Here is a 21,890-nt window from a genome sequence, read left to right on the forward strand (position 1 = left end):
TAAAAGATCGCAGAATTTAAAAATATATATTTTTATTTTAAATTCTCTCAAATTTGTTTACATCCCTGTTGTTGAGCATTTCTCCTTTGCCAAGATAATTCATCCACTTGACAGGTCTGGCATATCAAGAAGCTGATTAAACAGCATGATCATTACACAGGTGCACCTTGTGCTGGGGACAGTAAAAGGCCACTCTAAAATGTGCAGATTTGTCATACAACACAATGCCACAGATGTCTCAAGTTTTGAGGGAGCGTGCAATTGGCATGCCGACTGCAGGAATGTCCACCAGAGCTGTTGCCAGAGAATGTCGTTTGACAGAATTTGGCAGTACGTCCCACCGGCCTCACAACCTCTACATCTGTCTCCTTCACCAGCGGGGATCGTCTGAGACCAGCCACCCGGACAGCCGATGAAACTGTGGGCTTGCACAACCGAAGAATTTCTGCATAAATTGTCAGAAACCGTCTCGGGGAAGCACATCTGCGTGCTCGTCGTCCTCACCAGGGTCTTGACCTGACTGCAGTTCGGCGTTGTACCCTACTTTAGTGGGCAAATGCTCACCTTTGATGGACACTGGCACGCTGTGATTCTACTGCACTGTTGGAGCTAGGAACACAAGCATTTTACTACACCCACAATAACATCTGCTAAACATGTGTATGTGACCAATTAGAAATGGCGCTGTGTAGGCGAGCGGTTTTCTGATCTCAACATTGTGAACAGAGTGCCCCATGGTGGCGGTGGGGTTATGGTATTAGCAGGAATAAGCTACGTACAACACAATTGCATTTTATTCGATGGTAATTTGAATGCACAGAGATACCGTGACGAGAACCTAAGGCCAATTGTCGTGCCATTCATCCACCAGCATCATCTCATGTTTCAGCATGATAATGCACGGCCCCATGTCGCAAGGATCTGTACACAATTCCTGGAAGCTGAAAACGGCCCAGTTCTTCCATGGCCTGCCTACTCAGACATGTCACCCATTGAGCATGTTTGGGATGCTCTGGATCGACGTGTACGACAGCGTGTTCCAGTTCCCACCAATATCCAGCCACTTCGCACAGACTTTGAAGAGGAGTGGGACAACATTCCACAGGCCACAACCAACAGCCTGCCCAACTCTATACGAAGGAGATGTGTTACGCAGCATGAGGCAAATAGTCACACCAGATACTGACTGGTTTGTGATCCACACGCCTACTTTTATTTTTTAAAGGTAGTACCTATAACCAACAGATGCATATCTGTATTCCCAGTCATGTGAAATCCATAGATTAGGGCCTAATGCATTTTTTTCAATTGACTGATTTCTTTACATGAACTGTAACTCAGTAAAATCTTTGAAGTTGTTGCATGTTGCATTCATATTTTTGTTTTTGTTCAGTGTAGTTTGAGTACAATCCTAAACCGCTGACTGCTAACATGGCAATGCTAAAATACAATTGAGCCTGATGAGAGCGACTCCAGGCAGCTCCATGCTCAGAGGGGGGTCGTAAACATTTACACTAAGAGCCTATCCAGTGCACATGGTCGGTGTGTGCCAGGCCACCTCGGTATCATCGAATTCTGTGTGTAGTCGCATATTTTCTCATTCAAGCCCGTCCTGAAAAAAAATTGTAGGAATCACACCATCAATTTATGAAGAAGCCGTCCAAATGTGACAACAGGCTTATGCTTAATGGAGAAAATAGAGCTAAACATTGTTAAAACACCCCTAGACCCACATGGTTAGGGAGAGCTGCGATGCACCCTACTGTGATCTGGGAAAGTGATGTTGGTGTGCTTCCTCCTCCATGAGGGCCGCACCGTTCTTCCTGATTTGAAGCCTTTTTGAAGTCTGTTTCCTGCCATAGCATGCCAACACTACAACCACATTAGCTAATGCTTTCCACAAAAGGAAGAAATTCGAAATCAAATAAGAATTATTTCTTTATAGCTTGTGCGCACTTACATGGATTTCCAAACCAACGATTTCGGAAACAACTGCTATTATCAAATGTTACATATTTTCTTTTGTCTATTTGTACATTTTCAATTGAGCATAATGGGGGGGGGACTACACCATTCCATTAAAATAAATCAATAGCAATAAAGAGCTTTTTTCTTTGGTCTCTTAACGTTCAATGTTTTTGGTATAGTACAATGAAAATCTCTAATTAAATGTTCTTAGATAGTGAGCATAGATATTGGCCTACTATATTTATTAAGGAGCCAACAAGCCTGGTTTTTAAACAGGCAGGTGGTCACGGAGTGTATTGAATGACTTGTCCTTGAACTACAGAAGCAGCATTTCCTCCTATGTCCTTAATTAACAGCATTCCAAAGGCAGGCTCGGCTCAGTGACATGATTTACATAAATTAGTGTCCACTGAAATCCCCATATGCAGGTCATTGAGGTATATTCGATATATGATACTCTCTCCAATGCTGCACTTCGAGGTGTTGCATTGGAAACATCTTCTTAAACTATTTTCCATATCTGTCCTGTCTTTACATCTTATATTTGTATATTTTGTAATGGGCAAGTATGTTAGTTGTGTAACTGCTATGTTGAAATAACTAAGTGCAGTAAAGTTATTTGGGATCAATCCTTTATTGTTTCAAAACTCTAAATTATTTTACAATACAGTCCTTTATGGTTACTTCCGTGATTTGAATGATGGTTAATGTACAATGTCATCCAATAATGAAACACAGTCAAACAAAGTATTCCTTTCTACATATCAATATTCTATGATAGCGGGAAGTTTTGCGCTGTTAGTTTTTTCTGTATTTATTTTATTTAATAGCACAATTCCTTCCCTTTAGAATGAACAAAAAGCATTGTTTTTGGAAAGTGCATTGTCAATGATTGCAATGATGACTGCTTTCGTCAGTCAGCCAAAATGTACATTTCAGTATTAACTGAGGGCCATACTGCGTCATGAGTAACAAACAGCATTGACTACACTTCCAACTACAACATCTATCTGGATAAGTCAAATCAAAGAAAACATACCAATATGCATGCCGTGAACATTCATCCATAAACATTTACAATAAATGTATATTTTCATTTGAATTATATTGCTGAAGTATTTTCCACAAAGAGGACAAATGCTGATAATGAATGAGAACTAAATATATAAACATTCAAATAGTTTTTGTTCAATTAACACACGGGTATTAATGCTTTCTGCCAGTGTTTAGGGCCATGCCCTGATAAAGAAATAGCGTTTGGTCCACAACAACAAATACTCTAGATTAAAAAGAAAGAGGGGGTTGACGAGATGTTGAACTGAAGGCCAAAATAATACCACGATTATGATCTGTCTTTTCATTTTCAAGTTGATAAGAGATCTATAAATGATGTATGATGTGAGAGTGTTTAAAACTTTATGCAATATAAATATACATTTCAGCTCATAACTTGGCTGTACTATACTTTCTTGTTCCACGGAACAGCTTTCACCCTGTAGAACTTGGTGCCCAAAGGAACTTTGAACCGATTTTGAGCCTAAGATGGGAAACATACACAACATACATGCTCTTAGAAAGTCACCCTTTGATTGTTCATTATTTTAATTTAATTATTGATTATTTGACCTCCTTTAATGATCATCTATATTAAGAAGAGCTACTGTGCTCTACTACTAGACTATTACAATTCATTACCTATATACTACTATACTTTACCTTTTTCGCCTGGCAATATTCTTTCTCCATAACTTTTCCAAGAACCCACGGCCGTCTTGAGGCTCCTGATGCTGAAGTAAACATAGGATCTGTCAGTGATCGACACAATAAAACCAATGCTCAGTACACAAACTTTGACACGGGTTACTTAAAAATCACTTATCTGTCCAAGTTAATAAATTCAACAGTATTTGCAGCTTGTAAAGAGATACCTGCTTGTTTTTGCACATAACTTGCTCTACAAAACCGCATTACACAATAACTTAGTATAATTGTCTATTATATACAACAAAAGTTAAATTGTACATTTTTGTATATTATAACTTTATTCTATAATAACCTAATGGTTTTTAAGAATTGAGGCCTACAATTAAAAGGCGATGGTGATTTTCTGACCTGGTTTGAGGTCCAGTGCCGTGAGGGACTCAGAGTGGAGAAAGTACAGGGTGGGACCCACGGTGAATAGAACATAGTTGTCATGCCTTTCATCTAGGATGATCAGAACCAAGTCGCCAACCTGGAAACTGAAACAGACACAGCGGTCAACCTTCACACAAAATGGTGCTAGATTCTATATACAACAAAAAAATGAACCAGATATTAAGAGAGAAAGGTGAAATACAAATGAAATACTTTGATTTGCTAGAGAAAACGTACAACCACGGAGTCTATATACACTATACATCAGCACTTTTGTGTGTCAATCTTCGTATGCTTACTCTCTGATGGCAATTTTCTCCGAATGCCGTGATGACACCGAGGACATGCTTTGAGACATCTACAAAGAGAGAACGGTAATGGTTGTTAAGAGTGAGATGATAATCTTCTTGACACTGCTGGTCATGGATGCATTCCTGGCCAAAATGTATACCGACTGATCTCTGCATAGCAGCCATCAATAGTACCGTATGTTGTGCGGCGTGAAATGTACTTGCTGGAACGGATACATTTTGGCATGCATTGTTATGCTTTTGTTTAGGTATGTGAGCAATAGTGCTGCAATATGTCAAACTGCCTGTATGATTGTTTTGATTCCCCTTTATCAGAAGGCTTTTGATAGAGGAAGTTACTGTTGCAGCTCAGAAAGCTCCTAGGTCTGCTGAACAGAGATTGAAGCATTGATGCTATTGCCATCTAGTGGTGGTGGGGGTAAAATAGCTTGGGGTACACTGACAAAGCCTGTCAAACGCTAAATGAATTATATCGGCCTATACGCCGAGTGTATAAAACATTAGGAACGCCTTCCGAATATTGAGTTGCACCGGATTTAGCCCTCAGAACAGCCTTGATTCGTCAGGGCATGGACACTACAAGGCTTCGAAAGAGTTCCACTGGGATACTGGCACATGTTGACTCCAATGCTTCCCACAGTTGTGTCAAGTTGGCTGGTAGTGGAGCTCTAATCCAAATAGCTTGATCCATCTCCTCCCACAGATACACAACTGAATTGAGATCTGGTGACTGGGCAGGCCACTGCAGTAAGCTGAATTCACTTTCATGTTCGCAGAACCATACCTGTACAATCCTAGCGTTATGGCATGGGGCATTATCCTGTTACAAAATTAAACATTTGCAGATGAATTCACTGCTGTCAAGAAGGGATGCACATGATTAGCAATGATGTTCAGACTTCCTGTGGCTTTCAAACTTTTATCAAGTGGCCCAATGTGTGCCATGAAATCACACCCCCACCACCAGTCTGCAACGTTGACACGCGGTATGACGGATGCATGTACTCGTGGTTTTCTCCGTACCCTAGTCCCCCAATCAGCATGAAACAGCAGGAACGGGGACTCATCAGACCATTTTTTCTCAATTCTCCAGTGTCCGGTGTTTTCGTTCCTTGTTTTTGTTCAGCCCACTGCAAATGCAGTTTTTTGTTTTTTTGCTGAAAGAAGTGGAACTGTGTAAGGTCATCAGCTGCCATACCCCATTCATGTCAAGGCATGACGAGTTATGAATTATTTTATGGGTCTTTGTTCACCAATGTTGTACTGGACTGTCAGTTGACTAACTGTAGCCAGTCTGTTGCTCTGCACATTTCGTGTCAGCCTCCTTTGTCCTCTTCCATCAATGACGGCTGGATGTCCTTTGGGTGGTGGACCATTCTTGATACACACAGGAAACTGTTGAGCATGAAAAACCCAGCAGCATTGCAGTTCGTGACACACTTAAACCGGTGCGCCTGGCACCTACTATCATACCCCGTTCAAAGGCACTTAAATATTTTGTCTTGCCCATTCTCCCTCTGAATGGCACACAAACACAATCCATGTCTCAAGGCCTAAAAATCCTGATTTAAAAATCGATCTCCTCTTCAACTACACTGATCACTGAATGAAGTGGATTTAACAGGTGACCTCAATAAGGGTTCATAGCTTTCACCTGGATTCGCCTGGTCAGTCTGTCATGGAAAGAGCAGGTGCTCCTAATGTTTTATACACTCAGTGTATATCTAGACGTAAACAATACACACGGTAACCATGTGAAAAATGAATGTAAAAAAACATGTACATTTGGGGGGGGGGGGGGGCTAGAATGGTTGGCTTAAACAATCACATGATATTAAAATCAACATTTCCTCCTCCCCTAATCAGCCATCAAAGTTAATAAAACCTACCAGTCTTTGACTGAGGCGCTTGTTTTCTTCTTCCTTCATATGTAAAGTCTGAAATATGACAGAAGATGTTACAGCTCAAGTCAAATTCTATAACAATCCAACCCCAACTTCATCAGGTTCCATTTAGATGTCTACTCACCCTCTCAAGTAACAGTATCCGCTGTTTCTCCTCCGACATCATCAGGATGTTATCGCTAATAAAGAGACAAAGGGCCAATAATCAGACCAATTTGGCGACAGCTTTTAACACATTTGACAAATCATTCAAACAAATAGTTGCTCTGAAATAAAACAAAAGATTCAACAAGCATGAATATGAATTTAAAGTGACTTTTGTTTGAGATGGCAATGATGATTGCTAGCCTGCATAACTGTAGTTAACAGAAAAAAACACATTATAACTTACATTTCCCAATCCTAGCCTCCCTCGCTCTGTTATTTGTCCTCACTTTTGATTGTCCATCCTTGTCTGGCCATCTCAAACAAGCACTCTCAACATCCTTTTTAATCTTTTACACATTAAAACTGACAACATTCTTTGAAAGATTACAACTTATATTCATAATTTATCTTCATTATCCAATAAGGATAAAGTCCTCACTGTCCTCAGTTCCACCAAATATGTCTCCATACTATATATGTTTAAACAATATTTTGCCAAAGTATATCTGTCAAAGCTTATTTCTATAAAATGACAGAATCATTGTGATGGGAGGGGGTTCTTCTGAATCACTGTTTATTGGATGTTATTTTATGTTTGGGGGATGCTTACTGCACGGTCACCATGCTGGCCTCCACAGCCGAGTCCACTCTGTCGTCCTCTCTGGTGGCAGCCACAGAGGCCAGTCTGTCTGGATCAGGGAAGAGCTCCGAGGAGCAGGCTCCAGCCCCAACCTCAGTCCCAGGTCCAGGACATGCTCCAGATCCAAGTCTAGCCCCGGCTCCAGTGGGCTCTAGAGCTAAGGGGTTAGGGCTGTAGTAGGCTGAGGACACCAGGGCGGTGCTGCGCAGCCGGTTCAGATCCTCCTCCAACTGCTTCTTCTCCTGCATGACGATGGCCCGGTCCTCAGACAGCATCTCTATCAGACCTGAAGACACACAATGAACATATGAAGATCATTTTTTTTATTTTACCTTTATTTAACTAGGCAAGTCAGTTAAGAACAAATTCTTATTTTCAATGACGGCCTAGGAACAGTGGGTTAACTGCCTTGTTCAGGGGCAGAACGACAGATTTCTTACCTTGTCAGCTTGCGGATTCGATCTTGCAACCTTTCGGTTACTAGTCCAACGCTCTAACCACTAGGCTACCTGCCGCCCCTTATGAATGAACTGCAGCACGACTTACTTTCAGTACAATCCACAAAATACCCTCTGAAAACAATAACAGCATAGAAAATGCTATCTAGTTCCAGCACATCCAGCCCATTAAGAGTTCAAAAGTTAGAAATCATTCTGTTCTCCCATAGTGTCCTAGCTGTACGTGACTGCCGTGTACCTTTGTCCTTCTCCTGCTGCTGGGTAACCTTCCGCAGCTCCTCTGTCAGCTCACTGATGATCTGTTCCTTTTTCAGCTTCTCTCGCATCAGAACAGTGTTGAAGTTAGTCTGGGGAGGGAGGAGGGGGACATGAAGGCTTTCAGACACCTCCCAGGCAATAGAGCAGCAGTAAAACACAACGAGGCAGTCACAGAGGACAAAGAACTACCAGACAGGAGACAGGTGAGGCTGAGTGAGTCAATTGAGGATTGAGTCACGGCTCAGAACCACAGACCTCAATCAAGCCTGCTCGCTTTACCATAAGATCTTAGGCTTGGAGGACCACAGGGTTTTAGGCTGGTAGCATAACCTATGATAATCCCAATATATAGAAAAAGTAACATTTCGTAGTAAATGTTTATATGTGTGGTGCAGTTTTCAATTTGAGAGGCAAAACATTGTGTTCTAACGAATGCTTACCCCCAACAACGTGGTTTAACCACATTCCTCTAGAGGGTCACATAGCCACCTGTATCATATTCTCATTTGGACTGCTCACTAGCAGGACGAGGTCATGAGAATACTGTGTGCTATAAGTATGACACACACAGTGCCTCACAGACCTGCTTTCATTTAGGGTCTGACTAACGCTACCTCATGGGCACATAGTGGTAGTAGTGAGGTAATGGAGTATTTTTAGCATTTCAGGTGTTGGTCACTTGTAGTCAGTTTTTTGCAGTTGCCAGTGAATCAAAATTAGACCTCCTCAGAAGAAAGGTAATGTGACAAACATTTAGCTAAACACTTAGCTAAAAGCTAAAAAAAAAAAAAAAATAATGTAGGAAAACTAACCACAGTACAAAGTATAGGAAGTACATTGTAGTGTATCTCATTATGGTGCTGCTACTAGATTCAGTGCTGGTCAATATTGACAGAAGAACCCTCTGAATAGGATGTGAGGACTATCCCAACACTGACCTGTTGTTCTGCGATGAGGGAGGTCTTGAGGTTCTGCATCTCCTCGTCCTTCCTCCTCTCCAGGAGCTCCAGCTGGGTGTGCAGGGAGGCTGTCTCCTGCTGCAGACGCTCCTGCAAGGCAGAGTCCAGGGAGAGAGGAGCTCCTGCTTCGGATCCCCGACCCTCTGTCTGCACCTTCAACAACCCTGCCTCTCTGTAGCACACACACAGATATAGAAAGAGACAACCAAGACAAGTCACACACAGTAGACATCAGGTAGGTCAACAGGTCAAATTAAATACTCTTCACAAGTTAGTTTAGGTATGATTCTTTGGCTAAGAAAGTTCCTAGTGAGTTTTTGTCTCGTCTCAGTGTCCATCATTTTATGTTCCCTTTAAATATCCGAAAGCATGCAGTACATGTTATGGTTTCCTTAAGTGCCCTTTTCAGGATGTAAACCCTAAATACAGCTATGTAATGGAAGAAAATAGCTATTTTCAGTGTATACTAAAGCTAATTGAAGTCTACACACGTTTGTGTAATCTTAACTGTCGGGGTCTCAACTTACGGTTGAGTTAGAATACACAAGGGAACATTTCTAAATTTGATTGTGTATCAGTTTTTCCTCTTATGTTAGTCTCTAGCTAGGTCTCCATCCAATTGGCAACCAATTTTAATGCAAATAATCTCAAATCTAGTGGGCAAAATCTAATTTGCAACTGGGCTGGAATAATACATTATGGCCTCTCTCTTGCACTTCAAAGATGGTACAAAATAAAATACAAAATAAGTTGTTTTTCTTTGTATTATCTTTTACCAGATCTATTGTGTTATATTCTCCTGCATTCCATTCACATTTCCACAAACTTCAAAGTGTTCTATTTCAAATGGTACCAATAATATGCATATCCTTGCTTCAGGGCCTGAGTTACAGGCAGTTAGATTTGGGTATGTCCTTTTAGGCAAAAAAAAGAAGGGGTAAAAACGGATCCTAAAGAGGTTAAGTTTGAAGTACCGAATAAAAATCTAAAAGTTAAATGTGTTTCCATCGCATTTTAAACTCTACCCGACAGTTTTGTCACAAAAACATTTGCGTTAAATAGCAAATGTGCCTACTCTGGTCGCAGATGTGGTGCGGGTAGGCTAGTCTAAATGATGAGTTTATTATGGATATTTTTATTTGACAAATGGCAGGCAAGCATCGATCATCATGTCATCAGAATAAGACCCTCGATATTTATTTAAAAAAAGGATCATCAAGTTCATCACCATACACTTTCACCACCCTGTGAAGTTCGTCATAACTTATTTCATCTGTAGCCTAATAAACTGCATTTCCCAAGTCGTAGTGGGAGGATCACACACCATGTCATAGACCCTCCAAGTTGACCTCGATATGATGGTTATTATATCAATATTTGCACATAAAGGCGTTTCCACTGCCATTTCTTGCATAATTCATTTTACAGACAAATAGATCCCACCACGTCGAACAAATAAATTATCTGTTGGCATTTATAAAATTGTACTGAAACTTCCTGTTTCCATCACAGCTGTTGTGATTTTTATTTATTTATATACAGTATGACTTTACTCGCATAAAAACTGTGGATGAAAACATGGTTAGTGACAGTCACTCAATTAGCCCATGTCAGCTAACATTTTGTAGATTGGTAAATTAGTCTAGCCAGCTATCTAAACTTGTAGTAATCATGGACGAATTATCGACCGGCGTCCCCCATTGATTTGTTAGTCACTCTCATTCAGATATCCTATTAAAAAAAAAAAACTGTAAACATTTCTCTCCACCCTATGGCAAAATGTGTAGAATTACTGGAAATTAGCTGTAAAACAGCAAATTTTTCACTCCAGCATATGGGAAAATGTGTAGAATTGACTGAAATTATCTATACATTTGCTAAATCATCTCTCTCACCCCACTGGCAAAATTTGTTGAATTTCAGCAAACTTGCAAAATTGTAGGGAATGAACTCTAAAACTAGGCATCTTGTTCATTACAAGGCTGATTAAATGTTTATTACAAATCACAGTTATCTGTTACCTGGTAACAGTGGTACATGCTTCTCTCTTACCTTTCTGAGGATTGTCTTTCCTGAAGCTCATTTTCAAGTTGTCTAATTTTTTCTAGAAGTCTTTTCTCCATCTCCTCCTTTTGTTGCTCAAAGTCTTTGAAGGCATCTGGTACTGCAGCCTTCAAGGACTCCTCTTTCTCCAAACGTTCCTGGGCTGCTTGGGTGTCCTGCTCTAATCTTTTGGTGAGCATATCATTTTCTGTCTGCAAATCGCAGATAACAGTCCTCAAGTGTTGCTCCTGCTCCTCAAAACTCCTCTGCTGCACTTCCTTATCGTTGCGCAGTGCTGCCGTCTGCAGGTCGAGGTCTAGTTGGAGGTTCTGCAGCTGTTCTGCATGGCTCCTTCCTGCGTCCTGGGCCTGCTGCTGCAAGGCAGTCAGCTCGCTGTGGTGCTGGTTCCTCTCTTCCTCGTGCCTGCCCACCAGCTCCGAGATGCACTGGTCTTTCTCCATGCGCATCAGCATCCGGAGCTCGGCCAGGCCCTTCTCATACTCTTCGTTCCTAGCATGCAGCTGCCCGTTGACCTGAACTAACTGTTCGTTGAGGGACTGGGCCTCTGCCTCAACAGTGGCCTTCCTCACGTTGGCTTCCTGCTGCCCATGCTTGGCCTCCTCGTAGAGAAGCCTCACAACCTCCATCTCTGACTCCTTCAGGGCCAGCTCCACCTCCAGCTTGCAGCGTAGGTCAGCCAGCTCGGTTGCCCGGGCCTCCAGGTCCCTCAGCTGGCCGTCCCTCTCTGTCAGAGAGGCGGCGTGGCGGTCTGCGACCTCACTCAGCTCGACCCTGTTCACCGTTGCCAGGCACTCCATAGCCTCCTGGTTCTCCCGGGCCAGGGTGTCTAGCTGGGCCTGGTGCTGCTGCCTCATCCTCTCCTCCAGTTCCTGCAGGTGGAACTGCTCGGTCCCCTCCAGCTCCTGGCGGATCTTCTGCTGGCCGCGCTCGATCTCAATGTGGAGTGTCTCCAACTGGCTGTACAGGGAGTCTCTGGAGGCAGCCACAGTCAGCACCTCTTGGGCCTGATCGCTGATTTTCTGCTCCAGGACCCTGAGCCTCTGAGTGTGTCCGCTCTCCGCCTCGGTCCAGCACTGCCTCTCAGCCTCGAGCTGGGTCAGCTCCTTCTCCTTGCGCTCCAGCAGCCCCTCCAGCTCCAGCATGGCCCGCTGCACGTCTTTCACGATGTTCCGGTTGACCCGGTTCTCCTCCGTCAGGGTCTGAAGTTGCTTCTCGTGGTCCTGCTGCACAGAGAGGAGCTCGGCCTGGTGCTGCTCCCTCAGCTCCTCCTCCTCCCTCTTACGGATGGTGTCCACCATGTTGCGCACCTCAATGGTCATGGTCTTCAGGGCGAAGCCAAAGTCTCGCTGCTCCTTCAGCACCAGTCCTCTGAAGTGGTACAGGTCATCCTTGACGCTCCGCAAGTTAGCCTGGGATTCCTCGGCAGCACAGCGGTACTTCTCGATGCTCAGCTTCAGCGTAGCCACCTTGAAGTTTTCCCTCTCTAAGGTGGTGGTGTCATGCATGCGCTTGCTGTCTATGGCGTTGATGACCGACGAGTACAGCGACTCCACCATCATCTCTGGGCTGGTGGGGTCGCTGATGGGGGTGGGCGAGTTTTCGATCACAAACTCGTTGACCGCCGACAAGAAGTCTGACTCGGGGCTCTCAGCCAGTGAGTCCAGGTCCAGGGAGCCAGCCTGCTGCAGGACGGGGTCCATGTTGGGGTGGCCAATTGTCTCGAAGTCAAAAGTTTGGGCATCGATGCTGTCCGGGGACAGGTCCTCCAGGGCGATGGGGCCAAGGAGGGGCTGGCAGGGGGGCCCCGGGAGACTGAGAGAGGAGGGGGTCTTGGGGGAGGAAGTCCCTGGGGTGCTGTCGGACCGTGGGGTCACCGCTGCCGTGGATCTCTGAGCACTCTGGGAGCACGACCCCTGGAGGAACAGAAATAAGGGGAGTGAGTGGAGAATATGCAATAAAGGGACCGTGTTTAATGTGCTTTAAAATCGCTGCCATTCCATATTCCACTGTAATTTGTCATTACCCTTTGTTCGCTCAGTAAATCGGTGATAGTTTGAGACATCTCATCCACACTTGCAGCTTGAGAAGCAAGGACCAACTGTTGAAGCATCTCCACATGCAGATGCAAAGGCTCAAAATCACACAGTGTTGGAACCCTGGGGGAAAGAAACATGGGACTAACTTTACTCCAATACGAAATGGACAGTCTCCCAGGGCTATTGCACTGAATATTGCAACAGAGAATACAGCCAAGTGTTCACAAGTAAACTAATCATACAGGTAGTAGGCCTGTAACAAGTAGGGATGCACACTGGAAATGATTATATTACTCAAATAATATCCAGAATTTTTTTCAGAAATCCGGATAGTAGAAATTTGAGATAAACCATTTTTGGGCTATTGACTCTCATAACGAAGCAAATGCACATGGCAGAGGTACACAGTGGACATGATGCTTTTCTCAGGTAGTTTGGCTAGCAGCGAAAGATAAGTTTGATTTTCATCACGATATAACGGATTCTCCTCCAAAAAGGTTTTCTGTGTGTTTCTCATTGATCTATGTCAGGTATTGTGGAAACTCAATTAGGTGACCGCCTGTAATTGCTGTTTGAAGTGTGGAAAAAAGCATACCGATGTCAGCGCAGCCTTGAGGGCAGTAACTCAATGCACCGCAATAGAAACTACATTAACCCTTTACACACCTTGGAATTGGCCTATATGGATAGGGCTAACATTAAAAATGTTTCTTACATTAGAAATATGAAAAGCATATGATTGTGGGAAAATTATTAGACCAAAGGTGAGGACAACAGTTCACCTGACACAAGACTGAATGCAAACGTAACACTGTTGATTTTATGTGAATTTTACATTTATGTAAGTTTCACCACATTTGTAGATAACGAAATCTGAAAATACTATGGATATATCCCACAGCAGGTTGGTGGCACCTTAATTGGCGAGGACGGGCTCGTGGTAATGGCTGAAGCGGATTAAGTGGTATGGTATAAACTACATCAAACATGTCTTCCATGTGCTTAATGCCATTCCATTTAAGCCGTTTCAGACATTATTATCAGCCATCCTCCCCTTAGCAGCATCCGCTGATACATTCAGTAACATGATAAAAATGTTCCTGGAAAATGTGAGGTAGGTGCAACATAAGACAAAAAAATGACACGGGTTTGAGTGAGAGGACTAACCGGTGTCTCCAAGTGGCCACACTCCTCTCCAAAGTGGACAGTTCCCAAGTCATTTCAAATCCATTTTATGACTAAAAAGAGTCTTCAAATGTAAGGTGCTCTTTTTGAGCTCTCCTACATTTGAGCTCTCCTCAATGTGCCATTGAGGAACTAGTGCAAGCATTGGTTGTTTGGTTTGGAACACAACCCTGCATCCCAGCCTTCACACAATTACTGTTGCTGTTGTTTACACAATGCAAAAACGGTCCATTATAAATTGCAATCTGGGTCAGGTGGGCATCATTTGAAAGCCTGTTCTACTGCCAACATAGCTAAGTGAAAGAAAGGAGTGATGAGTGCATAGAGGTGTGTGTGCAGGAAATAATTTTCTTCCCAATAGACAAACAGGCTCATTCTGTTCAGAACAACCAAGGGTACGACGCCATGTCATCTTGTAACTGTACATCAAACAGTGATCATAAACGTTGACAATGTACATGACATGAGTTTTTGATATGGAAATACCAAATGCACATTTGGACTCAGTGTTTGGCCTGCTTGTATGACATCAAAGCAGTATTTACTATAATCCTCAACGTCTTATCTTTAAAAATACATAGTCCTCTTCATTTACAGCATTTCCAGACCCAGACAACAAAACATTTGCTAAAGTTGCCCAATTAACGGGAGGGATGGAGGCAACTTCTTGTCTCGCGAGGTGCTCAAGTTCAGAACGGCTGTCAGTCAAAGTCCATACAGCGCTATGAAGTGCAGAGCTCTGACATCATGTAACACATGTTACTGTACAGCCACTGAGTTCCAATTTAGGCATTTATCAAAGCACAAATCTGCCATTATCAATATGTACAGGGATACGGGTGTAAAGGATTAAAAGAAGTTTGTTTTATTAAATATACAATTTAAATTGTCATGGTATATAATATAATGTTTACATACCCTACATTACTCATCTCATATGTATATGTATATACTGTACTGAATATCATCTACTGCATCTTGCCATCTTTATGTAATAAATGTATCACTAGCCACTTTAAACTATGCCACTATGTTTATATACCCTAATTTACTAATCTCATATGTATATACTGTACTCTATACCATCTACTGCATCTTGCCTATGCCGTTCTGTACCATCACTCATTCAAATATCTTTATGTACATATTCTTTATCCCTTTACACTTGTGTGTATAAGGTAGTAGTTGTGGAATTGTTAGGTTAGATTACTTGTTGGTTATTACTGCATTGTCGGAACTAGAAGCACAAGCATTTCGCTACACTTGCATTAACATCTGCTAACCACGTGTATGTGACAAATATAATTTGGTTTGATTTGATTACATCCTTGTAGGTAAAAATGTCACACAGATTATTTTTTCGATGTTATAATAGGACTACAGTTGTTTTTCTCCAAAAAAGAACACTCGCTCAAGTAATTGAATCCCAACATCCGTTAGGATATTCGATTAACTGTACCAAGTTACAAGACATGGTTATTTCTTTACTATGCACATGAGGGAAACCATGGCCTACCTGAGGAAAAGCTGCACCTCTGTAGGACAACAGGTCTTTAAGTACTGCAGGTCACCAAGGGAAATATCTGGAAGCTCAAAGTCAAACCTTCTGGGCTTTCTTGTCTACACAATAAAAGAGACAACAAAAACAAGAGAGAAATGGGTTGGATTATAATATTTTGAAAATGGAAATAGACGTTAATAGAACACAGTAAGTGACTGACTACTTACGCAAAATGAAGTGGGGGGCCATGAGTCAAGTCCTCTAAACAACCGATTTCGGAGAAAAGATTTCCCTGCAAAGAGGATCACAAAGCTCAGCTGTTGGGTTTGAATTAATGGATGTTCATTTCAAAATCACCAAATAGGACTTTTTATAATGGAACTTACTGAACAACTTGCCAAACGTTTCCCTTTTATACTTCTCAGTCTCATAGAGATGCTTTCCATCCTTCACGAGAGCACAGGCCCACTGAGAAGAGATATAACAGAAGAGCACAATTTACACCGTTTTTCATCCAATTGTTTGAGTTCCTTGCATATCTGTAGGCCTGGCTGGAGGTTGAGGCTTGTGTTACAGTAGGTCTGCATGTAGGGACTGAAGAGAGACGTGGGTTGGCCTTGGGTTTTGAAAAGCTCTGACTGACCTCTCGGTAGTGGCCGATGAAGAGCTTCCTGCGGACCACCTCAACCACAGCCAGGCAGTACATCTGAGGCACGGTGCTGAGGGCATCCACCACCCGGACTCTCTCCATCAGCTCGGTCAGCAGCCTCAGCAGGGCCTGCAGCTTCTCCCCATCCTGGTCCGCGTGCAGCATCACGTAGCAGCACCATCTACATTCACAGTGGTTAGGGTCAGTGTTAGCTTAGCTTGCATATATAGAAAAGTGATTTACATGGCTTGCACATGACCACTTATGGTGAATTTATTGGATTGATTTTGGTTTGCTCCATTGCTCAAAAGGAATACAGATGCACCAAAAGAGACACAGAAAAAAGAAATGAGAGGAATTAACAGATGCCTTACTTGAGACGAACTTGTAGGTTGTTCGCCAGCTCCTGTTTGGCAGTGGTGCACTTCTGTTTGATGTCCAGCAGCTTCCTGTGGTTGGTCAGCATGATCATCAGCTGATTGGCGTGACTAAGACACAGGTCAGGCAGCACGGACGTATCCTTCAGGTTCTCAGCACGCTTCTGATTGGCTAGAAATCCCTAACAGCCAACAGATAGACAAGTGAGTTTAGTTTTATATTTCATTCACACATTTTCAGCTGGATTGCATTATACAGTACATCATACAGTATGTGAATGAATAGGCACATTTTATACAGTGTTATTCACCATTGATTTTACATAATTTAGATCACACCTTATTTTACCTACCTGAGCAAGTTCCTTCTGTTCATTGACCAACTTTTTACAGCTCGCTATCATTTGGTCTAGAGCGTATAACCTGTCCTCAAGTCCTTTGATGGCTTTCATGTTCTGATTATCCAATTTGGCAATCGTGTCTCGACATTCCGCTAAGAATGGTTGAATGACCCGTGGGTCGAGCTGAAATAGAAAGGAGATTCACATTATGGTTCCATTTTGTCTGTGTTTCTTTGCATTTTACAACCAAGACATATCACTGAATAGACTCTCATAAATTAATTTACACCCAATGTTGATTCATTTAGTAATCATGGCAAGGCCACTCCACTGACAGAGACCAATTCAGCCACACAGAAACAAACATAACAGAAAAGACAGACAGAAACATACAACAGCGACTCACCCTATTGATGGAGTCAAAGCATTTCCTCACGACTGATTCCACGTCATTGGGCCTGTCTTGAACGTTGATCCAGTCCAGCAGTGTGACGTTGAAGGACAGGGGGTTGGCCCTCTCTGGAGAGTCTGCCTCTTGCAGGGCTGCCCTCAGCCCACTACTGTCCGTCATCTCACTGCTTTCCTGGGCTTCGGCGGTGTCGGGCGAGCCCCCCGCCCCCGGAGCGGAGAACGATGCAGGTAGCTTGGTGGGGGTGGGGCAGATCACTGAGTCGGTGGACTTCTCCTCCTCGGTCTCGTCAGAGTCCTTGTTTGGGGTGGAGCAGGACTTCTCTATGCATTCTTTGTAGCTGTGGCGGGTCAGACACTCCAGCAGGGGGATCTTGGCCATGACTGAAACTGCTGTCCCCAGTCTAAAAAAGTACATGTCAAATGTCAGTTCACACCCATAGAATTTAGATCTAGAATTTAGGTCTTTGGATACAGATTAATTGAGACAAGTGTGGCACAGCGGAGAGAAAGATAGGAAACATAATTCGCTGATGACTCCACACGTGCCAGTATGGTACGCCACACACCTGCAAAAATCTCTAACCTGAAAAGGCACATTATCGGCGAGAAATATGTATTTAACCTGAATATTTAATTGAAATGTAACCTATTGACTATACTGTCACAGCAAGACAATCCTTCCATATATTTGTTTCATTCATACCCCACACCCCTTTCAAATTGCATTGAACTTAATATTTATGCAGGGGGTCACTTACTTTGTCAGTTTCAATTTGATATCCTCAAAGTCTTGTTGATAATTAATGTATGCCGTGTCAAATTTCCACAATAGCTTCTGATAAGACAGGGTGCAGTCATCCAGGTTTGCCATGATAGCAGCCCAACCTTGGTGTTGGAGATGTTCATCATGAACCAGGCGTTCGCAGAAAGAGCAAAGTTTCTTGGCGACTTCAAACATTTCCTGGAGAAGCAAAAGAAAGGTATTCACTAGGTACACACTAGAAATGACAAAACAATCATAAGTTCCATTAGCTTTCCATTCTCGAATACTGAGAAGATTACATTTTCATATCCGATTTTAATGTTGTAGCATGGTGAAACAAGGTACAGCAACATTGATGGCGTATTTTGAGAAAGTAGTATCTGCACCAGAACAAACAAAACATTTACCACAGCAAGTTGTGTTCGCGAGGCAACGGTGTGAAAGACTGCTGGCATCATTAGTGACTCCTCCACCTTGAGCTCCATCTCATTCTCAATAGAGAAGGTGGTTTTAGGGATCGTCGGAGCCCGGTCACACAAAATCATCTCTTTGTTGAACAGGAATATGGGGTTGGTGTCCTGGGCAAAAAAAGCACAATCTGTCAAGACACTTGAACTGAACACGTCTGGAATAATAACGTTTTCTTTTTTTCAACATCTTGCACAGTGGCTTCAGAAAACTGTCACCAAATTTAGTTTATGTCAAAACCAGCTCCTTTATGCAACATAATCGTTATAAAAAACAAACAATGATTCCAAATGGTGCAAACTTACAGTGCCGGCACTGTAGCTGCAGACTCTCCTCTCTGCAACCATACACTCCCCTCCATTGACAACCAGAACTTGATGCTGGGTTGCAATCTTGTATTTGACCTGGATGGCATGTTTGAGGTCCAACACTCTGCAAGACATGTAGGCTATATGATCAAATTCAGACAACCTTTTGATTTAAACATAAATTACATTTCCTGTTGAGACTGAGATAAATTGAAAATGGATGTAGGTAATCTGAAAGATTAAATAAATGGCTCTTACGTTTGGACAGCAAGCTCTGTGTCAAATGCCAGAGTGCTTCCATTGTTGACCTGGAACACATACAACTTCATGTCGAATCCTCCAGCTATCTTCACGCTCTTTTATCTTGATCATTTAGTCATTCAACACAACCCTGTGCAAGACAAAAAAGGTACAATAAGTATTGACTTTTGGTTGCGACTGTATACTATTCCCTACTGGAAGCTACAAGGCCCATCAAATACATGTATTGACACATAAACCACATCATCTAACGTTAATTGGCCAGTATCACATAAGGCTTATCCAAAACATATAAATGAAATACAAACAATCAAACATACCGGTTACAAAAGACTTTGGAATAATTTGCAATTTACCTAACTAACATGTAACTTCTAGCTACATGAGAATGTATACACGTGTTTTAGCAATGCATTTCAATATTTTCAAAGGTGAGAACTGAAAAGCAGCCACACACGTGGGGCTTCTAGCCTAAACTAGTCACTTGAACTCAACCATATACGTTTTGCTCCAATTTTAGAGCAGCTGGCTAGTTGTAACATTAATATATAGACATTGCTGCTTTGCCCAGCAAAATTATTCTCAGAAGAAATGTAAATGGACACACTCACTATATTATATAGGCAGTCAAGTGCTGTAGCTAACGTTACAGGCTGAGTCATGTTGGCTATTAAATTAGCTAGGTTAGGTAACAAGCTAGCAAAAGCTAACATCGGCGAACTAGCATTCTAAGTTCGCTGTTCACGTTGTAAACAAGAGAACGCCGGTCTCACCTTGAAACTTGGCTAGACACTATCACAAACAATGGCTAGTTGACAGCTAAATTAGATCATTTCATGGCATTATGCTGTGGTCGGTCCCAACACAACACACGTAAAAGTATTGGGGAAATACGCCCTGGAATGCGCTGTAGTAATCTAACGTTCGTTGGCTAGTTACCGAATGTGGCAAGTACCAGCGGGGAAAGCTAACGTTAGCTAAATGGTAAGTCTACATTTGAAACATGACCGTATGGCTCTCCGACGATCAGCTACGAGGCCTTGCTTGACACTGTCGGTGGCTAGAAAGCGTTAGTTCGTTAGTATTATATGCGCTTGCGTGACTTAACATTAGAGCATTAGCTAGCTAGTAGCCAACGTTTGCTAGATGGACAAAGGAAAGACGACAAAGGGACATGCAAATATAGCATACATTGATTACTATCGACATAACTAGCTGGTTAACGAATTAACTAATACATGTCTAGTTTAAATCATTTAGTTTCCTCTGACGGTTTTAATAGCTGGCAAGACTAACGCAGTTTCTCATCAACTTAGGTAACGTTAGCTAGTTTAGCTAACATTGGCTAACTAGCCATATCTTTCTTTTAAGTTTACACCCATGACAGTGAAGTGGTCGGTATTTGCAAAAATGTAATTTCATATGACTGACATGTCTAGCAATGAGAAACCTATTCTTACCGTTGTTGTTTACTCCAATCCTTTGCCCCGCCTTGGCGAGCTAGCTGGCTAACTTGGTTTAGCTTGAATGGCATAGCGCTAACGCTAGCTAGTTTTAGAAAACTAGCCGAAAATGTTGTTAGTTAGCTATGAGGTATGATTATCTAGTATTTAATGTAGCTGACTCAATCTTAGTTTTTACGGTCGATTCATATTGCTATCTACACATTTTTATGGTTTCTCATTTCGCTTGTCACTGATCTATTTTCTTCGCCATGGGTTGTGTAACACCAGCTAATGTTTATTTCAAGTAGCTAGCAAGCTAACACCCTATTCTGCAGCTAGCTGTGTTTTGTTGTTGTGCTCATCGTCACTGCACAGCGAGGTGCATTCTGGGAGAAGAAGAAGTAATGGCTGTGTTTTGGTGCAACATGAAAGGGGTGTGGTTTGTCCAAATGCAGTAGAGAAGGGCCCATAATAGTACAAAGGATACAATAGTATATTTTTATACTAATTAACACACCAAATTGATCATCCAACGACAAACATTTCGCTAGACCCACAATAACATCTGCTAAATGTGTAGGTGACCAATACAATTGGATTTGATTTGAACACATATGGCATTGAATGTAGAGAGAGATTGACGCACTCACTCTACCTCTACTTGAAACCAGACATCCATGCAGCATTAGCATGTATGAAAAAAATGCATCACTGGAGTATAATTGCAATTAACATTTCAAGTAGTAAAGCATTGGCTTTCAAAATCAGAATTACCTTCATTCACCAATGGGCCTATGTACCAAGAATTTGACCTGGTGAAATGATGCTGACCACAACAATTATAATTTACTGACAGAGATTTTTCACAAAATACACATACACATACTGAAGATACAGAAAAATCAGAAGAAGTGCACACATTTTTAAAAATATATAAAAAATTAATTAACTCATCCTCTTCGCATGTATGGCATCGTGTGGGCGAGCGGTTTGCTGATGTCAACTTTGTGAACAGAGCGCCCCATGGTGATGGGGGGGAGGGGGGTTATGGTATGGGCAGGCATAATCAATGGACAACGAACACAATTGTATTATAACAATGGCAATTTGAATGTGCAGAGATACCGTGACGAGATCCTGAGGCCCATTGTTGTGCCATTCATCCGCCACCATCACCTCATATTTCAGCATGATAATGCACGGCCCCATGTTGCAAGGATCTGTCCACAATTTCTGAAAGCTGAAAATGTCCTAGTTCTTCCATGGCCTGCATACTCAGCAGACATGTTTGGGATGCTCT

The 21,890-nt window shown here is 42.3% G+C and overlaps 1 protein-coding gene across 3 annotated transcripts; it reads right to left on the minus strand.

The window, feature by feature from the left end:
* Positions 1-2,583: 2,583 nt before the first annotated feature.
* On the minus strand, positions 2,584-20,977 carry rb1cc1 (RB1-inducible coiled-coil 1). 3 transcript variants are annotated; one of them, XM_055883567.1, is made up of 23 exons: positions 20,606-20,977; positions 19,143-19,275; positions 18,882-19,008; positions 18,516-18,686; positions 18,104-18,306; positions 17,341-17,746; positions 16,947-17,117; positions 16,591-16,775; positions 16,211-16,397; positions 15,954-16,035; positions 15,795-15,859; positions 15,583-15,686; positions 12,869-13,001; positions 10,834-12,758; positions 8,761-8,953; positions 7,803-7,911; positions 7,077-7,392; positions 6,444-6,498; positions 6,305-6,352; positions 4,404-4,462; positions 4,081-4,208; positions 3,685-3,755; positions 2,584-3,505 (listed from the first exon to the last, which is right to left on the minus strand). In XM_055883567.1, exons 2-23 carry the CDS (start codon positions 19,211-19,213, stop codon positions 3,428-3,430), a joined length of 4,887 nt encoding a protein of 1,628 aa, XP_055739542.1. In that variant the 5' UTR covers positions 19,214-19,275; positions 20,606-20,977; the 3' UTR covers positions 2,584-3,427. The 3 variants fall into 3 exon arrangements, with proteins under 3 accessions (XP_055739542.1, XP_055739540.1, XP_055739541.1); XM_055883565.1 differs by having other exon boundaries at positions 3,685-3,773; XM_055883566.1 differs by lacking the exon at positions 20,606-20,977 and adding an exon at positions 19,919-20,006 and having other exon boundaries at positions 3,685-3,773.
* Positions 20,978-21,890: the final 913 nt, after the last annotated feature.

The sequence above is a fragment of the Salvelinus fontinalis genome, chromosome 26 (assembly GCF_029448725.1).
Source record: "Salvelinus fontinalis isolate EN_2023a chromosome 26, ASM2944872v1, whole genome shotgun sequence".
NCBI classification, from domain to species: domain Eukaryota; kingdom Metazoa; phylum Chordata; class Actinopteri; order Salmoniformes; family Salmonidae; genus Salvelinus; species Salvelinus fontinalis.